The 17,946-nt window shown below is 38.0% G+C and overlaps 1 protein-coding gene across 1 annotated transcript; it reads right to left on the bottom strand.

The window, feature by feature from the left end:
- Positions 1-12,466: 12,466 nt before the first annotated feature.
- LOC145063765 (uncharacterized) lies at positions 12,467-13,552 on the bottom strand. Its single transcript, XM_079011351.1, has one exon. The coding sequence runs from the start codon at positions 13,550-13,552 to the stop codon at positions 12,467-12,469; it is 1,086 nt and encodes a 361-aa protein (XP_078867477.1).
- Between the last annotated feature and the right edge of the window lie 4,394 nt (positions 13,553-17,946).

Genomic DNA, 17,946 nt, shown 5'->3' with positions numbered 1-17,946 from the left:
GCAATTCTAGAAACCTCCATGGCATGAATGGTTTTGGAGGCTCCTCTAAGGTTTCTAGAAGCCTCCTAGTTGCATAAAAAGAAACGATTTGAATTAGGATTAAATATATTATTTAATCAATTCATATTCTACTTTGCTTGAAAGTTACCTAAAGTATAAATAGGACCCCAAGGCCATCAATTTTCGGTCATGACATTCCTAAGAGTATTAAGAATGAATTTTCATTCTAGGGTTTCTATGGCTTAGGGTGTGAGCCATCAGAGACACAAGATTTGTAGTTCTTATTGTTAGGTGTGTCAGACCCAACAAATAATAGGGGTACGATATACTCCAAAATACACTGCTTTAATGCACTAAAAAGTAGTACAAGGCAAGCAGGGTCGAACCACAGAGACACGGGACAAAAGTCTATACCTCTTTGCGCAAGGTACTTTGGTCACAAAGGGGGGTTTGTTTGAAAAAGTGAATAACTAAATAACAATCTACTTTAAAAGCATGCACAAAATGAAATAGATTTGTAAACAAATTGATTGAATGGTTCTAGTTCTAGTTCTCAATGTTGTTGTTCAACTTGATTATGACTTGATGTAATTCAAGATTGCTATTCTATGTTGGTACTGAAAGATATTAACACGCTCTAATACCTCTTTCTTGCCAAATTATCTAACTAAAACACGCTCTTTGATTAGACCTAGCTTTACTAATTCAACCTAAACACGCACTTAGATTGTATTGAAAAATTGCATTAAGTTTTGTACAAGCTTCCTAACAGTGTTCATTTCTTCTCTTACGCTCGGAAGTGTGAAGACATGTGATATATGTTTTACAATAAGAAAACTTATTGCTTGTTACCAATTATTAACTCAATAGAACGATTAGGTGCCCTAGAAGTTAATTAACTGCACAAAAATTCAATTCATAAAAGTGGCCAATCAAACACAAATCAAATTCAAGGATTCTAGTTTAAACAAAAACATAATCACTAGAATGGAATCACAAATCAAGCATCAAATCATATGCCTCAAGTCAAGCAATAAACATGTTTTGAACAAGAACTAGAAACTAGGGTTTCTTGGCCACACATGGCTAAGAACAAATCAAACAAGAAAATTGATGGAAATGAAATGTTTAATGCTTACAAAAATGAAATCAAAATGTTTGAAATGATTAAGTCTTCTCAAAAGCTCCAAGAATTCTCCTAAAATTTCCCTAGATCGCCCAAACTGCTCCCAAAAACCGTACTATCCTTCAAAATGGCGTCTCCTCCTCTTTTATTAAAGTTCATGTGACTTGCCATAAGGCCATGCGTTTTTAGCATGTCCATGCCTTTTGCCCATGTGTTTTTGGCATAGCCATTTGTCTCGACCACGTGTTGTTGGCATGGCCCATGCTTTTTGCTAAAATTCCAAAACGTCTTCACTGTTGACTCCATCTTCAATCTAGCTTCACCATGAGTCATGTTGCTCAAATATGAGACGATAAAGGACAAACACGACCCGTGTCAGTGTGACAAGAACCGCATTTCAAACATAATCCTTTGCTATGATGATAATGCAACAATGACTCGGGTTATGTCTTCATGCTTTCCTCCATGGAATGACCGGTTCATCTTCTATTCATGTTCCAAAGCTCCATGCTCCAAGAATCCAAGCATCCAAGCATCCATGCATCCAAGCTCCACGTTCCATGTGTCACACCCCAAAACCACGAACGGCGGAAACGTTCAGGGGTGGAAGACGTCATGTACAGTATCACAACAGTGTAATATAATAAACAAGCAACAACATCATCCATTGCATTATAAGTAAAGTTTAATACATGTGTGTTCTTTCATTGTAATAAGACACCAAAAATATACAATCAAAATAAAAGAAGAGACTTGTCTGCTCCGTCTTCTCAAAACCTGGCCTCTGTACCTGTCTACTGATGACCTGAGAATACAAGTTATTTTGAAAGCGAGTATCAGCTTTAAAGCTGGTGAATTCATAAGTATATAAGTGTCATTGCCTTGTTTGTGAAAATCTATTATGAAGGCCATGTAAACCTTTAAATGAAAATGTTGAGGTAAGTATAAAATCCCTAGAAAAACCCTTATTTTCTATAAGTATGAAATGTAGTCTTCTACCAAGACCCGAATGTTTTGTACGTATGAAGTGTAGTCTTCTACCAAGACCCGAATGTTTTGTAAGTATGAAGTGTAGTCTTCTACCAAGACCCGAATGTTTTGTAAGTATGAAGTGTAGTCTTCTACCAAGACCCGAATGTTTTGTTTGTAAAATGATAGTTTTCCCTTTGTATCGACTAGTACTAAAAGTGCTTAGTCTAACTCATCATTTATGTGAATGCATCACAAAATAAAGTAAACAGGAAAATGTACTACTGTAAGTGTTGTCACTGGGTACTAGGACTAACACAACATCACATTAAGTGAAACGTATAACCTAATATAAATAGTAACCATAGACCTCCGTAGATGGTCATCGACCACTGGTGTTAATCAGATGGGATTTAGAATGGTTAGTCCCGCCGAGTTATCGATCTACCTAGTATAAGTAGTAACCTTAGACCTCCGTAGATGGTCATCGACCACTGGTGTTAATCAGATGGGATTCGGAATGGTAAGTCCCGCCGAGTTATCAATCTACCTAGTATAAGTAGTAACCTTAGACCTCCGTAGATGGTCATCGACCACTGGTGTTAATCAGATGGGATTCGGAATGGTAAGTCCCGCCGAGTTATCGATCGACCTAGTATAAGTAGTAACCTTAGACCTCCGTAGATGGTCATCGACCATTGGTGTTAATCAGATGGGATTCGGAATGGTAAGTCCCGCCGAGTTATCGATCTACCTAGTATAAGTAGTAACCTTAGACCTCCGTAGATGGTCATCGAACACTGGTGTTAATCAGATGGGATTCGGAATGGTAAGTCCCGCCTAGCTATCCCATTGATCCGAGATAGGAAAGACAATTTACACAGTAAGTACTAATAAATCATCATCTTAGTTCTAAGTACAAGTATCCAAGGTAAGTAATTACAGGATAATGCACCTATGTAGAAGTGTTCATGTATGGTATTCATGTAAGTGTACTCATGTAACAGGTAAGTATATGTAAACATATTCATGTATCAGGTAAGCATCCGTAAGTACTCATGTATCAGGTAATGTACTAGTATAGACTCATGAATGAACTGACTCTTGTGTGATTCCTTGTAATAAAAGTAATGTTTGATATCTTCAAATTATCCCTATGATAATTTACTGTAATATAACTGGTTGATCATGTAGGTTTATACACTCTTACTACTCAAGGGTGTGGGAAACTAAATGAAAGATGTAAACTATAACATCAATACATATATAAGAATATAAGTGTATATGCATAGTTTAGTTCAAGGATGTAAAATGGTTTTGTAAGACATGTTATGGGTTTTGAACAATAATTAACAATGACTTGATGTCATTTTAATAAACATTTCAAAGGTAAAACATTTGGTAACAATGTGTTTTTAAGATGTAAAATCATTTCATGCATCACATTTTGTAGCATATGAAATCTGTTAAATGACAAACACAGTTATAAAATACATATCAATGATTCAATAACATGTTTGTTTCTACTTGTATTCCCCCCCCCCCATTAAAGCATTTAAAATCATTTAAAATATTGATTAGGGGTATGAACTCACCTGTAGTTGGTGATTGGAATGAACTGAACGGTATAGGATGGCTAGGTGTCAAGCGAGGACTTGCGCACACACTACGATCCTAATGAACATATAATCAAACATATATGCACTCAATTAGACTCAAATGACTAATTGATAGTGTTTAAGACATCCTAGACATAATAGACACTTTATATAAGTGTTTTAAGCCTTAAGGATTGCATCTAAGCTATTGCGGGACAAGGTATCTGTGTTTAGGGTTCCAAAGGACCCTATATGAGAGTTTACTCTCCATTAACCATCACACATGGAGTTTACGGTTGTAAACTCTTGAGTTTACGGCCGTAAACTCCCAAACATGTGTGTTTGGTGTGTTTTGAAGTCCCAAATGCTTTCTAGAATTGTTCTAACTTGGTGGCTCCATTCCTGAAGGGGTTTAAGGTCTAGAAATACTCCAAATAGGAGTTTACGGCGTCAAGTCCATTCCCCTTGGAGTTTACGGCCGTAAACTCCCTTGGGGTGTTGTTTTTGTTGCTTTCAAGCCTCTTGCACTTGTGGTATATGTTCTAGACTTTTATTCCTAGCATATGAAGGCATTAGGCACACCTTGGTGCCCTTTTTAGGAGTTTACGGCCCAAGAACCATGTCTTGGCCATAAACTCACTTTGTTAAGTGATTTTGATGTGGTTTGGTCCCTCCATTAAGTGGGTAACAATTTCTTGTAAAGGTCTAGGGTTTTAGGTGTCATGAAAACACCCTTTTGTCCATTTCAATGGAGTTTACGGCCTAAGATACACTTGGGCCGTAAACTCTCCTTTGTTTGTGTTCTTTGATGTGTTTAATGCCCTAGATTTAATGGGAAAAAGACTAGGTAATTGTCTAAGGCTTTAGGAGCCTTAAAAGTACCATTTAGTGTTTGAAATTGGAGTTTACGGCCTATGATAATCTTGGGCCGTAAACTCCCAAACTTGGGTGGATTTTTGGTTGTTTTCTTGTCCCTAACATGCATAAATACGAGTCTAAGGCTTTAGCATAACACAAGGGTCGGTTTTGGCTTCGTTTCGGGAGTTTACCGCCCAAGAACACCTTGGGGAGTAAACTCCTAGATCTAACGATTTAGCCATCTAAATCATGTTATAAGCATCTAATAAGCATTCTAACACTACTAGAAAGTGTTACTCATGTTTTGGTATAAAAACCCGAAGATCCGTCAGAGAGAAAATGGCTTTTCTCTAGTTGGAAAAGTGAATAATGAATAATTTTGTTCAGAAATCTATTTATAGTCCTGAAATACTTTTGGCAGAAAAATATTTTTATTCCTGTAATGATCTCTAATATAATAGAGTGTTGGAATAACAGTGTTGCACAAAACCCTAGTGCATCCACTCTCCTAATATCTCCTTAAGTGTACAATCCTGAAAACTGCCAATTTATACTCGAAATCTGAGTTTTCACTGTAACTGTTCTAACTTCTATTGGATTGAAATGGTTTGTTCAGAATGGAAATTTCGGGTTGTCACACCATGCTCCATAATGCCTGCAAAATAAATCAAAAATAGTGAAGTACCAGGCATTCTTAATGAAATATGCAATTACCCTAATAATCAACTAAATGCAAGAATTATGAAGTAGAATGCTATAAAAAGACGGAAATAAACATGCAAAATAGGTGCATAAAATGCACCTATCAAACCTCCCCAAGCTTAGACCTTTCTTGTCCTCAAGAAAGAACAAAATTGAGAATCCACCTAGATAAGACGATAGGTGACTAAAAAGAAACTAAGATGAAAAGAATGGAAGGAACGAAAAGGACTAAATGGAATTAAGAGTGCATGCATGCAATAAAAGAAGAACTAATGAAAATAACATATGTACAAAAAGATTTTTTTTTCAAACATTAATGCAATAAGCAAAACAAAATGAACATATTCAATCCAATTAACCTCATTATGTCATACAGTCGAAGGTGTACCTGTCGGTCCTTGAGATAACTTGACATTAACCCCACAAAGATATATAACATGTAAAACAAGGCTTTTAGCCATTCCCTGACGCAACTCAACAAAATCAAAAGTTACAACACTTGTTCACTTTTATAGGTATTGGGTTAGCACATGGAACAAATTATGGTCTTACTCTCGTGAAAACATGTGATGCAAAATATGCTCATTTTCATTTTTCAAATCATGAAAATGACCGACTCCAGCTATTTGTTGACTAACAACAATCTTTTTCTAAAAAATATTTTCTAAAAATTCCCTAATATTTACCCGGATTGATTACCTGTTTCAAACCACTTACACCAGTCAAAGTAGTTTATAGTCAGTCCCAATGTTTACAGCCAAACATTTTTCTTTCAAACACATTATTCAATTAAACTATAAATATAAATATATACAAACTATCTAATTATATTTTTCTACAAATAAAGCTCATGGATTTCTTTGAAATCTGTGTAACGGGCTTCCAACCAACACATCCAAATCAGATGACCTTAGTGTGCTAGATTTAAAGAGATCCATTGGGTTTACTTGCCTGAACCTCAAAGGCCACAAAGTAGCTTTATTTGTTATTATTAAGTTCATGACTTTCTATGGAACCTGTGTAGCGAACTTTCAACCCAATCAGTCCCAAACAATTTTGCTTTAGGCAATTAGGTGTAGAACACCCCTCGAGGTTTACTTATTCGAGTCCCAAAGGTCACAGATTAACTTAATAATATTTTTATTTTTATTTTTTTATCTTTATTTATTTTTTTAATTTTTAATTTTTTTAATTTTTTTATTTTATCTTGTTTGCCAGGTTTATTTCCTTATATTTTAATCTTGACTCTTTTAGGGGGACTGATGTAAATGCGCAAAGACCTGTAAGTATAGTTGGAAACAATGTCCCCAAGTAGGGTATTTAGAAGGGAATAGGTAGAAAAGACTTTTTAGAGCGCTGGAGGATTCGAGTCACTGAAATTTTATATTCATTTTATGACTCTTTTGAATTTGGAGTTTGGATATGAATGGACAATAACTCATAAGACCGATCGTGTGTTCTAAGGGCTAAACTATATCTGTTGTTATGCTTCGATGTTGATAACCTTATCATTTTTTGTTTTGCACGAGTAGCTTCGGGAGACGTGTTCGTGTGAGATTAGGTTGCTTTAAGCTTTTAAATGAAAAACGAATAAGTTCTAATCTCAAGCCACGACTAATTTACCACTTCAACTTATTTAAGGAGATTAGGTTCCTTTAGATTGATTTTATTTTTGAATGAAATGCATGTGGAACTAACTAGAAACTAACTAGAACCTAATGTACAAAGACCCCTCCCCAAGCTTAAGATTTAGCATCGTCCTCGATGCTCGGAGAAAGTAGGGCAATCTACTAGCTACGAGGGGCCCAACGCTGCATGAATTGCATGGCTTGTTGTACCGTTTGTGTCAATTGCTGAACGTCAGCGCGAATGTCGACAATAGCTTGATCAAGGTGACCAAAACGCCTCATGTATGTGTCGTGGTACTGAGTCGCCCGTCGGGTGTAGAAATAACGTGCAGTCTCTACTGAGCAACATAAGTGGACCCCCTTGCAGTGGGAGCAATGGAGTGAGCGGGAGGAATAGGGATGTCGTCTTCGTGGTCGACGACTGGCCGCACAGGAGCTCTCGGGATGGGCATGGGAGTGTGTGGGATGGAATTTGCAGAAGTGTTCTTTGGTAGACACCACTAAGTCTGAGTGATGTCCTGCTGGAGTTGGAGAGAGCTGAAATCCCCAGCAAGAACTCGGAAGTATGGCTCACCTTGCACCAGCCATGTGATACTACCATCACCTTCTTTACGGAAGAAAGATGAGGCTACAAGGACATTGGATGTGATGGTATTAGTGCCTTGTGTGATTTTCTCGAGGTCCGGGCGCTTGCTCTCAAAAAGCTCCGCACAAGCAAGGCGGGTGGCAAGATAGGAGATAATCCCGCCGCAATGAATAGGGCCAGAATCGCTGGTAGAGACCTTCAGAAGTTTGGAAGCAAGGAAGGCGCCAAAATGAGGTCTCTTTAAGCCGGTGACCACGCACCAAAGAATTTCTAACTCCATCTTACCAGCTTTGCTAACGTCTTATTGGGGGAAGATGAGGTTAGCAATAATTCGGAGAGCCACCCTTAAGACTGGATGGATGATATGAGATGCTTTGGCGGATCGAGCCTCATACACATCAAGTCCTGTGATTTCCTTCCAAAAGGATTTGGCCTGGGCTTTAAAAAGATTATTGTTCTATCGCATGTAGCCTAATTTAGGACCATATGTAATGAATTTAGAAATCCCAACAAACCCACTAAGATCGTCTAGACTCAGTTTAAATTGCAAACGCATGAGACGGAATGAGAGACATTTGGAATTGTCATTGAATTCCAAAGATTTTCAGAATTCAATGGTTGTGTTTTTATACGATTCCATTGGTGCCAAAGTGAGAAGTTTCTCCCAACCGATGTTGCTAAACAATCTATGGACGCCATCATAAACTCCTAGTTCTTGGAGAGTGGGAATATCTACAAACCGTTGTTGAGAATATTCGCGGTCCTTGAGGTGAAGGAATCGCTCATGGTGCTCAAGAGAGTTGTGAATAATGGTGGTGACACCATATTTCGATTCCAATTGTTCTTTTGGTTGTGGGTTTTTTCGTTTTGGCATGATGACAAACCGAATTTATGACAAACGGGTGGTGCCCAAAAATGATAACACAACTAGACAAGCACGAATGAACAATTATATGAAGCACAAGAACAGATTTACAACTATTCTAACCAAACAATTTTAAATTCAATGCGTAAAACTTGAGATATGGAAGGAATGTACCGTTTGAACGCTTGGATTTGTGGTGTTGGCTTGTATTATTCACTTCATCTTCAACCTCAAGAAGGCTTGAACTCTTCAATGGTGGAATGTCCAATTGGAGATGAAAGCTTCTAATCTTCTTTCCAAAAGCACCTCCCCAAGCTTGGTCTTGAACCCTATACAAGAATTTTTGAAACCCAATACAAGAATTAATTCAAACTATACAAATCAAGAACTTGGGTTTATGAAGAAAAATTCAATTTTTACCCAGTGAATGATGAATTCGACCTAGATGATGAATGAAGTGAAGTTAGGAACCGATAGTAACATACCTTTGTGCCTCAATATTGGATTAATTGGAGAAAAAATCAAACCCTAGATTAGGGTTTGTGGAATCGGCGATGAAGAGTGATAGAGAGGGGACGATCGTGAGGAAAAAAAGAAATAGAAAAGAGAAACGCACGGTGTCGAATAACCTCAGTCCGATTGAGAAACTCACATGACTCAATTAATCGAAACCCTTGAAGTTTGTCCATGAATTCTCTCGATTTTTCCGTGAGTTCTAGTTATCCAATTTCATGGGTTGTGCGTTTATCTAATCATTCATCGGACCTTGATCAATTCGCATGGGCCATGTGTTTAGGTTGTGCGTTTTTTTTTGTGTGGGGGAGTTTGCATCGACAAGCACGGGCTGTGGTTAGGCCGTGATTTTTTTTTCTTTCATGCCCATGCGATTTTACTCTTGCCCGTGTTTTTGAGTTGAGGCCGCGTTTTCTAATTGTTTGCTTAGTATCCTCGATGACACGCATAGTCTAAAACCTAGGCCGTGCATTTTGGCTTTTACCCGTGCGGTTTTCAAGCTGCCCGTGCCAAAAAACAAATTTTATTACAAACCTCGAAGCTCACGCATGGGAAAAAATTATGGACCGTGCCTTTTCTACTTAGCCCATGCGTTTTCCGTAAAGCCCATGCATTTTCTTTCTGTGAACATTAAAATCTCAAAACTTTTTTTTAACCAATTCATTCTTGACCATTAGATAGGAGAATTATTAGTATGGAACCCTCGAAACGACTTAAAAACATTGCAACATGAAAGAAATAAATAAAATTAAAAAAATTTGAAGAAGCACTCCCGAGTTGCCTCTCGGTTAGCCGCCCTTGTTTCAAGTCTTTGGCTCGAACTTGTCCTTTAGATTCACTCAATATAGTCTGGGCGTTCCAAGTTGTCAACCTCCATGTCTTTCTCTTGGAAACCTTCATAGAAGACCTTTAACCTGTGACCATTAACGTTGAATACTTTTCCAATTTTGTTACTCTTAATCTCAACTGCACCATGATCAAATATATTAGTAACAATGAACGATCCCACCCACCGGGACCGTAACATACCAGAAAACCATTTAAGTCGAGAGTCACAGAGTAATACCTTTTGACCAATCTAAAAGGTCTTACGGGAGAGTTACTTATCATGGAATGCTTTGGTATTGTCTTTGTAGATGTGTGAGCTCTTGAATGCTTCATTTCTTATCTCCTCCAACTCTTGGATCTCTAACTTTCGATGAACACCCGCTTCATCAATCTTCATGTTTAGCTTTTTGACAGCCCAGAAAGCTTTGTGTTCTAGTTCAACAGGGAGGTGACAAGCTTTGCCGAACACAAGTCTATAAGGTGACATCCCAATTGGAGTTTAATATGCAGTTCGGTATGCCCAAAGAGCATCTTCTAGTCTCAAACTTTTGTGGTTTGTATTTACTGTTTTCTCAAGTATGGACGTGATTTCTCTATTTGACACTTCAGCTTGTCCATGTGTTTGCGGGTGATAAGCTGTGGACACCCGATGTTGGACTCCATACTTCTTGAGAACTTATCCAAGAGTTTTGTTGCAAAAGTGTGTGCCTCTGTCACTGATCACGGCTTTTGGAGTTCCAAACCTACATAAAATGTTAGCCTTGACAAAATCTACAACAACTTTAGCATCATCAGTTCTTGTTGCCTTTGCCTCTACGCATTTGGAAACATAGTCAACAGCCAAAAGGATGTATAAATTCCCAAAGGATGAAGGAAAAGGACCCATAAAATAAATACCCCATATATCAAATATTTCACAAACCAAGATGGGGGTTAAAGGCATTTGGTTTCGGGAACTCAAAGAACCAGTCATTTGACATCTCTCACAACTTTTACGAAAAGTGTAAGAGTCATGAAAAAGTCGGGGCCAATAAAATCCACAGTCTAAAATTTTCTTGGCAGTTCTTTGCAGACCAAAATGCCCTCCACAATCATAACTATGACAAAAGTTGACGATAAATTGTACCTCATGTTCTTCAACACATCTTCTTATTACCTGATCTGCACAATGTTTCCAAAGGTACGGTTCATCTCAAATGTACCTTCTTGCATCTTTCTTGATTTTATCTCTCTGTGACCTCGTGAGGTCGGGTGGGAACTTTCCCGTGACCATGAAGTTGCATATATCTGCACACCATGGTGGTGTTTGGATAGCAAACAAGTGCTCGTCCGGGAATGTGTCATGGATGGGAGTCGCATCTTCGGGTTGAACTATTCGGCTCAAATGATTGGCGACTAGGTTCTCTTTCCCGCTCTTATCTTTGATCTCAATATCAAACTCTTGCAAAAGCAATATCCACCGTATTAACCTCGGCTTCAAATCTTTCTTGGTAAGTAAGTGCTTTATAGCTGCATGGTCCGAATATATGATCACTTTAGTTCCAAGGAGGTATTATCGGAACTTCTCTAGCGCAAAAACAATAGCAAACAACTCTTTTTCTGTTGTGGTGTAGTTGCATTGTGCACTATCAAGGGTCTTTGATGCATAGTCGATGACATGGTGTGCTCGATCCACCTTTTGACCCAATACTGCCCCTACAACCGTGTTGCTCGCGTCACACATGATCTCAAACGGGAGATCCTAATTAGGTGGTTGGATTATTGGAGTGAAGGTGAGTAAATCCTTCAAACGATCGAAGGCATCCTTGCATGGCTGAGTGAACTGAAATTCAGCATCTTTTTGGAGTAGTTGACACATCGGCACTGTAATATTTGAAAAATCTTTAATGAACCGTCGATAGAAACCTGCATGGCCAAGAAACGAACGAACTTCCCGAACATTTGTCGGGTAAGGAAGACTTTTAATAACATCTATCTTGGCTTTCTCAACTTCCAAGCCTTTTCGGGACACAATATGACCTAGAATCAATCCTTTGTCCACCATGAAATGGCATTTTTCATAGTTAAGCACAAGAGCTGTGTCAATGCACCTTTGTAAAATTTTTGTTAGATTGCTCAAACATTCATCAAAGGAGTTTCCATAGACTGTGAAATCATCCATGAAAACTTCAATGATGTTTTCAACATATTCAGAAAAAATGCTCACCATGCATTTCTGAAATGTTGCGGGTGCATTGCATAGACCAAAAGGCATACGCCTATAGGCAAATGTGCCAAAGGGACAAGTGAAGGTGGTTTTCTCTTGGTCTTCTGGGGCTACCGGAATTTGATGAAAACCCGAGAAACCATCCAAGCAACAGTAATGAGATTTACCCGCCAATCTCTCTAACATTTGGTCAATAAATAGCAAGGGAAAAATGGTCTTTTCTCGTTGAGGCATTCACCTTTCTATAGTCAATACAAACCCTCCACCCGTTTTGCACACGGGTTGGCACCAAATCTCCCTCAGAATTCTTGACAACTGTGACCCCAACTTTTTTCGGGACTACCTAAACGGGGCTCACCCATTTACTATCTGAGATAGGGTAGATCATACCTGCATCCAAAAGGTTCATGATTTCTTTCTTTACCACTTCCATCATGGGTGGATTCAACCTTCTCTGTGCCTCTCGAGTTGGTTTGAAGTTCTCCTCCATGAGGATCTTATGCATGCACAAGGAAGGGCTCAACCCTTTTATGTTAGAAATTGTCCACCCAATAGCTTTCTTATACTTTTTCAGCAAAGTCACCAACTCATCTTCTTCTGCAATGGATAACTTGTTGGTGATAATGACAGGAAAAGTCTTCTCTTCCCCCAAGGTACTCATACTTCAAATGATCTGGAAGAGTCTTCAATTCTAGCTTAGGTGCCTGCACAACGGAAGGAAGAAGTTTTGTGTTGGAAATGGGCAATTTCACATTGCTATTATCATACCACATTTTCTTCTTTTCTTCCATGCTCTCCACAATTTCCATCAACTCTTCATCTAACTTGAAATTTTCTGCAATCTCTTTGACTGAATTGTTATCAAAATTCCTGCTCAAAACTAACTCCAACAAATCATGGTTAGTCAACTCAAAACACTTTTTAGTCAAAGGTTGGATTATATCAACAAAATTTATGCAATTAACATCACTTGTGTACCTCATTGCTTCATAGATATTGAAGTTGATGAACTCCCCATCGAATTCCATGGACAATGTACCATTGTAGACATCAATTTTTGTTCTTGCTGTTTTCAAGAATGGTCTACCTAAAAGTATGGAACTCGAGGATGGATGGTCATCATCTCCCATATTAAGCACATAAAAATCTGCAGGAAAAACAAGCTCATTAACTTGCACCAAAACATCCTCTAATACACCTTTTGGGTGTACTATAGAACGATCTGTAAGTCGGATGATCACCCCTGTTTTTGTTAAAGTGCTTATGCCAATAGATTTATAAACAGAATATGGTAAAACATTAATTGAAGCTCCTAAATCTAACATAGCACGGGGGACATACAAGTTTCCCAATTTGCAAGGAACGGTGAAAACACCTGGATCCTTGCACTTTGGGGGCATCCTTTTCTGTAAAACTGTAGAAACATTTTCACTTACTTTCACTGTCTCATTACCTTGCAGCTTCTTTTTAGATGTGCAAAGTTCCTTAAGGAACTTAGCATGTCTTGGTACCTGTTTGATCGCATCTAAGAGAGGGATGTTGACTTCAACTTTCTGGAACATCGCCATGATCTCACTATCTTCTCTCTCTTTTTTGTTGCTGCTTAATCTTGATGGAAAAGGTGGTGGTGTGATCTTTGCTTCTTTCTCTTCTGGCTTCCTTTTCTCCACCATTTCTTCTTTCTTTTCATCCTTCTTTGGTGGTTCTTCTATCACCAACTCCTCTTCTTCTTCTTGGGGCCTTCATATTTCTTTCCACTCTTCAAGCTAATTGCACAAGCATTGTGCTTTGGGTTCTTTTCAGTTTGAGGAGGTAGCTTTCCTTGATTCTCCATTTTGCTCACCGATTGAGCAAGTTGTGCCATTTGTTGCTCCAGATTCTTGATGCTTGCCTTGGTATCTTGCTAAAAACTTTGGGTGCTGGTGGCAAGGATTTTGACTATGTCTTCTAAGGACATACTTGAGGATCCGGCTTGTTGAGGAGGAGGTTGTAGTTGCCTCGGTTGGTAATTTTGTTGTGGGAATAGAGGCTTTGCTTGGTAATGGGGTGGTGGTATTTGTTGATAGCCCATGTTTTGGTTGTTGTTCCACCCTTGATTGCCTCAGGGCTGATCATAATTTCTTTGATTATGCCCGGAATATCCTCCTATAACATTTGCTTCTTCATATTCTTCTTCTTGCAATTAAGGACACATATCAGATGGGTGTCCCACTTGAGTGCAAATGCCACAAGGACGGGGTGTGGATTGCACACCTTTGTCCTTAGCATGCATCATTACCACCTTAGTCAACTCGGATAGTTGAGCTTCAATTTGAGGAGTGTGCACCTCTTTTACACCTCGAGGTGCGTCTATATACCAATCTTCATCTTGACTAGTATGCTTTGAATCCTCCACCATGTTTTTTATGAGATCCCGAATATCCGTTGGGGTCTTGTCAGTAAAAGATCCTCCACTTGAAGCATTAAGAAGTCTTCTTTCCCAAGGAGTCATGCCTTCAATGATGCATTGAAGGACTTGATACTCACTAATACCATGCTTTAGGCAACGAGCACAAAGCTTTTTGAACCACTGCCAATATGTATGAAAGGCTTCTCTCTTGTGTTGTTTGATCCCAATTATCTCTCTTCTTAGGGCTGAGGCTTTCATTTCTGGGAAGTATTTGTCTAAGAAGAGGCGTGCAAGATCTACCCATGTATTGACCGTCCCTGGTGGAAGGTCATAAAGCCAATCTTTTTCCGAGTCTTGCACTGCAAAGGGGAATGCCCTAAGCTTGATTTGGTCCTCAATGACATTGTGTGGTTTCATGCCAACACAAACAACATGGAACTCTATGAGGACCTTGTGGGGATCTTCATTTTCTAAGCCTCTAAAGGTTGGGAGTAAGTGGATGAGACCGGATTTCAACTCAAGGTTTGTGGTTGCCGGATAGGTGATGCAAAGAGGTTGTTGAGTAACCTCTTGCCTCGCCCATTAGCTAAGGGTTTGTTCGGGTGGTGGATTTGGAGGTGGATTCCCTCCATGTTTATCTCCCATGGTATGAGTAGTGGTTGAAGTTTTCGTGGGTGTAGTGTTTAGGATGTGATGAGTAGGTGAAGAGGGTGGGGTAGTATTTCTGGATGAGGATGGTTGAGGTGAAGGTGATGGACTTCGTGTTTCGGATGCGGACATACTTGAGAGGGGGATATCCTCCAAAATGTTAATGATCGGGGGATTGGATGATGAAGAAGTACTGGAAACCGGTTGCCTTTTACGAAGCTTGGCTTGCTTCCTTAACTTCTTTGCAGTCTTCTCTATCTCCGAGTCAATTAGCAGTGGTGTACCTGTACGAAAAGATCTAGGCATAAACAATTAGTAACACCGTCTCCCCAACAACGGTGCCAATTTGTTAGGTGTGTCAGACCCAACAAATAATAGGGGTATGATATACTCCAAAATACACTGCTTTAATGCACTAAAAAGTAGTACAAGGGAAGCAAGGGCGAACCACAGAGACACGGGACAAAGTCTATACCTCTTTGCGCAAGGTACTTTGGTCACCAAGGGGGGTTTGTTTGCAAAAGTAAATAACTAAATAACAATCTACTTTAAAAGCATGCACAAAATGAAATAGATTTGTAAACAATTGATTGACTGGTTCTAGTTCTAGTTCTCAATGTTGTTGTTAAACTTGATTATGACTTGATGTAATTCAAGATTGTTATTCTATGTTGGTACTGAAAGATATTAACACGCTCTAATACCTCTTGCTTGCCAAATTATCTAACCAAAACACGCTCTTTGATTAGACCTAGCTTTACTAATTCAACCTAAACACGCTCTTAGATTGTATTGAAAAACTGCATTAAGTTTTGTACAAGCTTCCCAACAATGTTCATTTCTTCTCATACTCTCGGAAGTGTGAAAACATGTGATATATGTTTTACAATAAGAAAAATTATTGCTTGTTACCAATTATTAACTCAATAGAACGATTAGGTGCCCTAGAAGTTAATTAACTGCACAAAAATTCAATTCATGAAAGTGGCCAATCAAACACAAATCAAATTCAAGGATTCTAGTTTAAACAAAAGGATAATCACTAGAATAGAATCACAAATCAAGCATCAAATCATATGCCTCAAGTCAAGCAATCAACATGTTTTGAACAAGAACTAGAAACTAGGGTTTCTTGGCCACACATGGCTAAGAACAAATCAAACAAGAAAAATAATGGAATTGAAATGTTTAATGCTTACAAAAATGAAATCAAAATGTTTGAAATGATTAAGTCTTCTCCAAAGCTCCAAGAATTCTCCTAAAATTGCCCTAGATTGCCCAAACTGCTCCCAAAAACCGTTCTGTCCTTCAAAATGACGTCTCCTCCTCTTTTATTAAAGTTCATGTGATTTGCCATAAGGCCATGCGTTTTTAGCATGGCCATGCCTTTTTCCCATGTGTTTTTGGCATGGCCATTTGTCTTGACCATGTGTTTTTGGCATGGCCCATGCTTTTTGCTAAAATTCCAAAACGTGTTCATTGTTGACTCCATCTTCAATCTAGCTTCACCATGAGTCATGTTGCTCAAATATGAGATGATAAAGGACAAACACGACCTGTGTCAGTGTGACAAGAACCACATTTCAAACATAGTCCTTTGCTATGATGATAATGCAACAATGACTTGGGTTATGTCTTCATGCTTTCCTCCATGGAATGACCGGTTCGTCTTCTCTTCATGCTCCAAAGCTCCATGCTCCAAGCATCCAAGCATCCATGCATCCAAGCTCCACGTTCCATGCTCCATAATGTCTGCAAAATAAATCAAAAATAGTGAAGTACCAGACAATCTTAATGAAATATGAAATTACCCTAATAATCAACTAAATGCAAGAATTATGAAGTAGAATGCTATCAAAAGACGGAAATAAACATGCAAAATAGCTGCATAATATGCACCTATCACTTATTCTCTAGAGCTTGTTCAAGAATGATTTTATTGATTATTTACCACAATAATCAAAAGTTATGTAAACCTTAAAACCCTTTATGAATTTCAATTGATTGTTGCATTCAATAGAGAAAACTTAGATCCAATAGGTTTCATATGAACTTAGGGTTAAGTTTTTTCCGCCATATAATTTTTTTGTAACATATAAAATCTATCAGTGGTATTAGAGCCATTGTTCTCAATTGATCTTGCACAATGTTGAATAGATCAAAATTAGGGTTTATAGAAATTATACCCTAAGGGAGGCATTTTTCAAAAATTGTTGGGTTCTTGAAACCCTAGCATCTACCCTTAGGATTTTCAAAAATTGCTAGTGTTCTTGAAATCTTAGCCTCCTTAGCCTTTTTCGAAAATTAGGGAGCCCTTTTAGGGTTTATCTTCTACCTTATTTGTTATTTTAAAATCCTTAAAATTTGAATAAATAAATCCTAATAAAATCAAGCCCTATTTTTTAAAATTAGGGGATTTTGGATTAGGATTAAATTTGAGTTGTTTTATTAATTCTTTGATTTAAATAATTATTTAATTCCTCAATGAATTAATTAATTTAATAAAATGATTAATTAAAATATAAAGATAAATCACAATTGCTTTAATACTAACTAATCAAAAGGTTTAATTTAGATAACTAATATTTAAACCTTGTATTTTGAAAAGTTTTAAAATACACCTTGTAGGTATACTATTAAAATTTTAATATATTATATGTGTAAGACAAGTCAATCAAATCACTAGTACGCCTCATTCATGTAGCCATACTATAAAGGGGGTATAATGAAGTGGCCTATAAAATGATCGTCATTGGGTGTCCACTCTCACTCATCGCTGCCTTGTGTGGTGGTGGATTGTTAGCCATACGGATTTGATCGAACATAATTTGATTATATGTATAATGATATAAAAATACTAGAACCTTCTTTTAAAAAATCTTAATCTAGTTACTTTAGGAAATATGTGAAAACTATGCTAATCCACGAACACGCACATCATGCTCTATATGTCGATAGTGGAGCATGTGCGGTACTAATAGGGACTATAAATTGACATCTCAAAAATTATCATTGTTGATTCAATGTATC

This window comes from Lactuca serriola, chromosome 7, assembly GCF_051521515.1.
Source record: "Lactuca serriola cultivar US96UC23 chromosome 7, Lser_US96UC23_V15, whole genome shotgun sequence".
NCBI lineage: Eukaryota > Viridiplantae > Streptophyta > Magnoliopsida > Asterales > Asteraceae > Lactuca > Lactuca serriola.
This window is presented reverse-complemented; position numbering and strand designations above follow the sequence as displayed.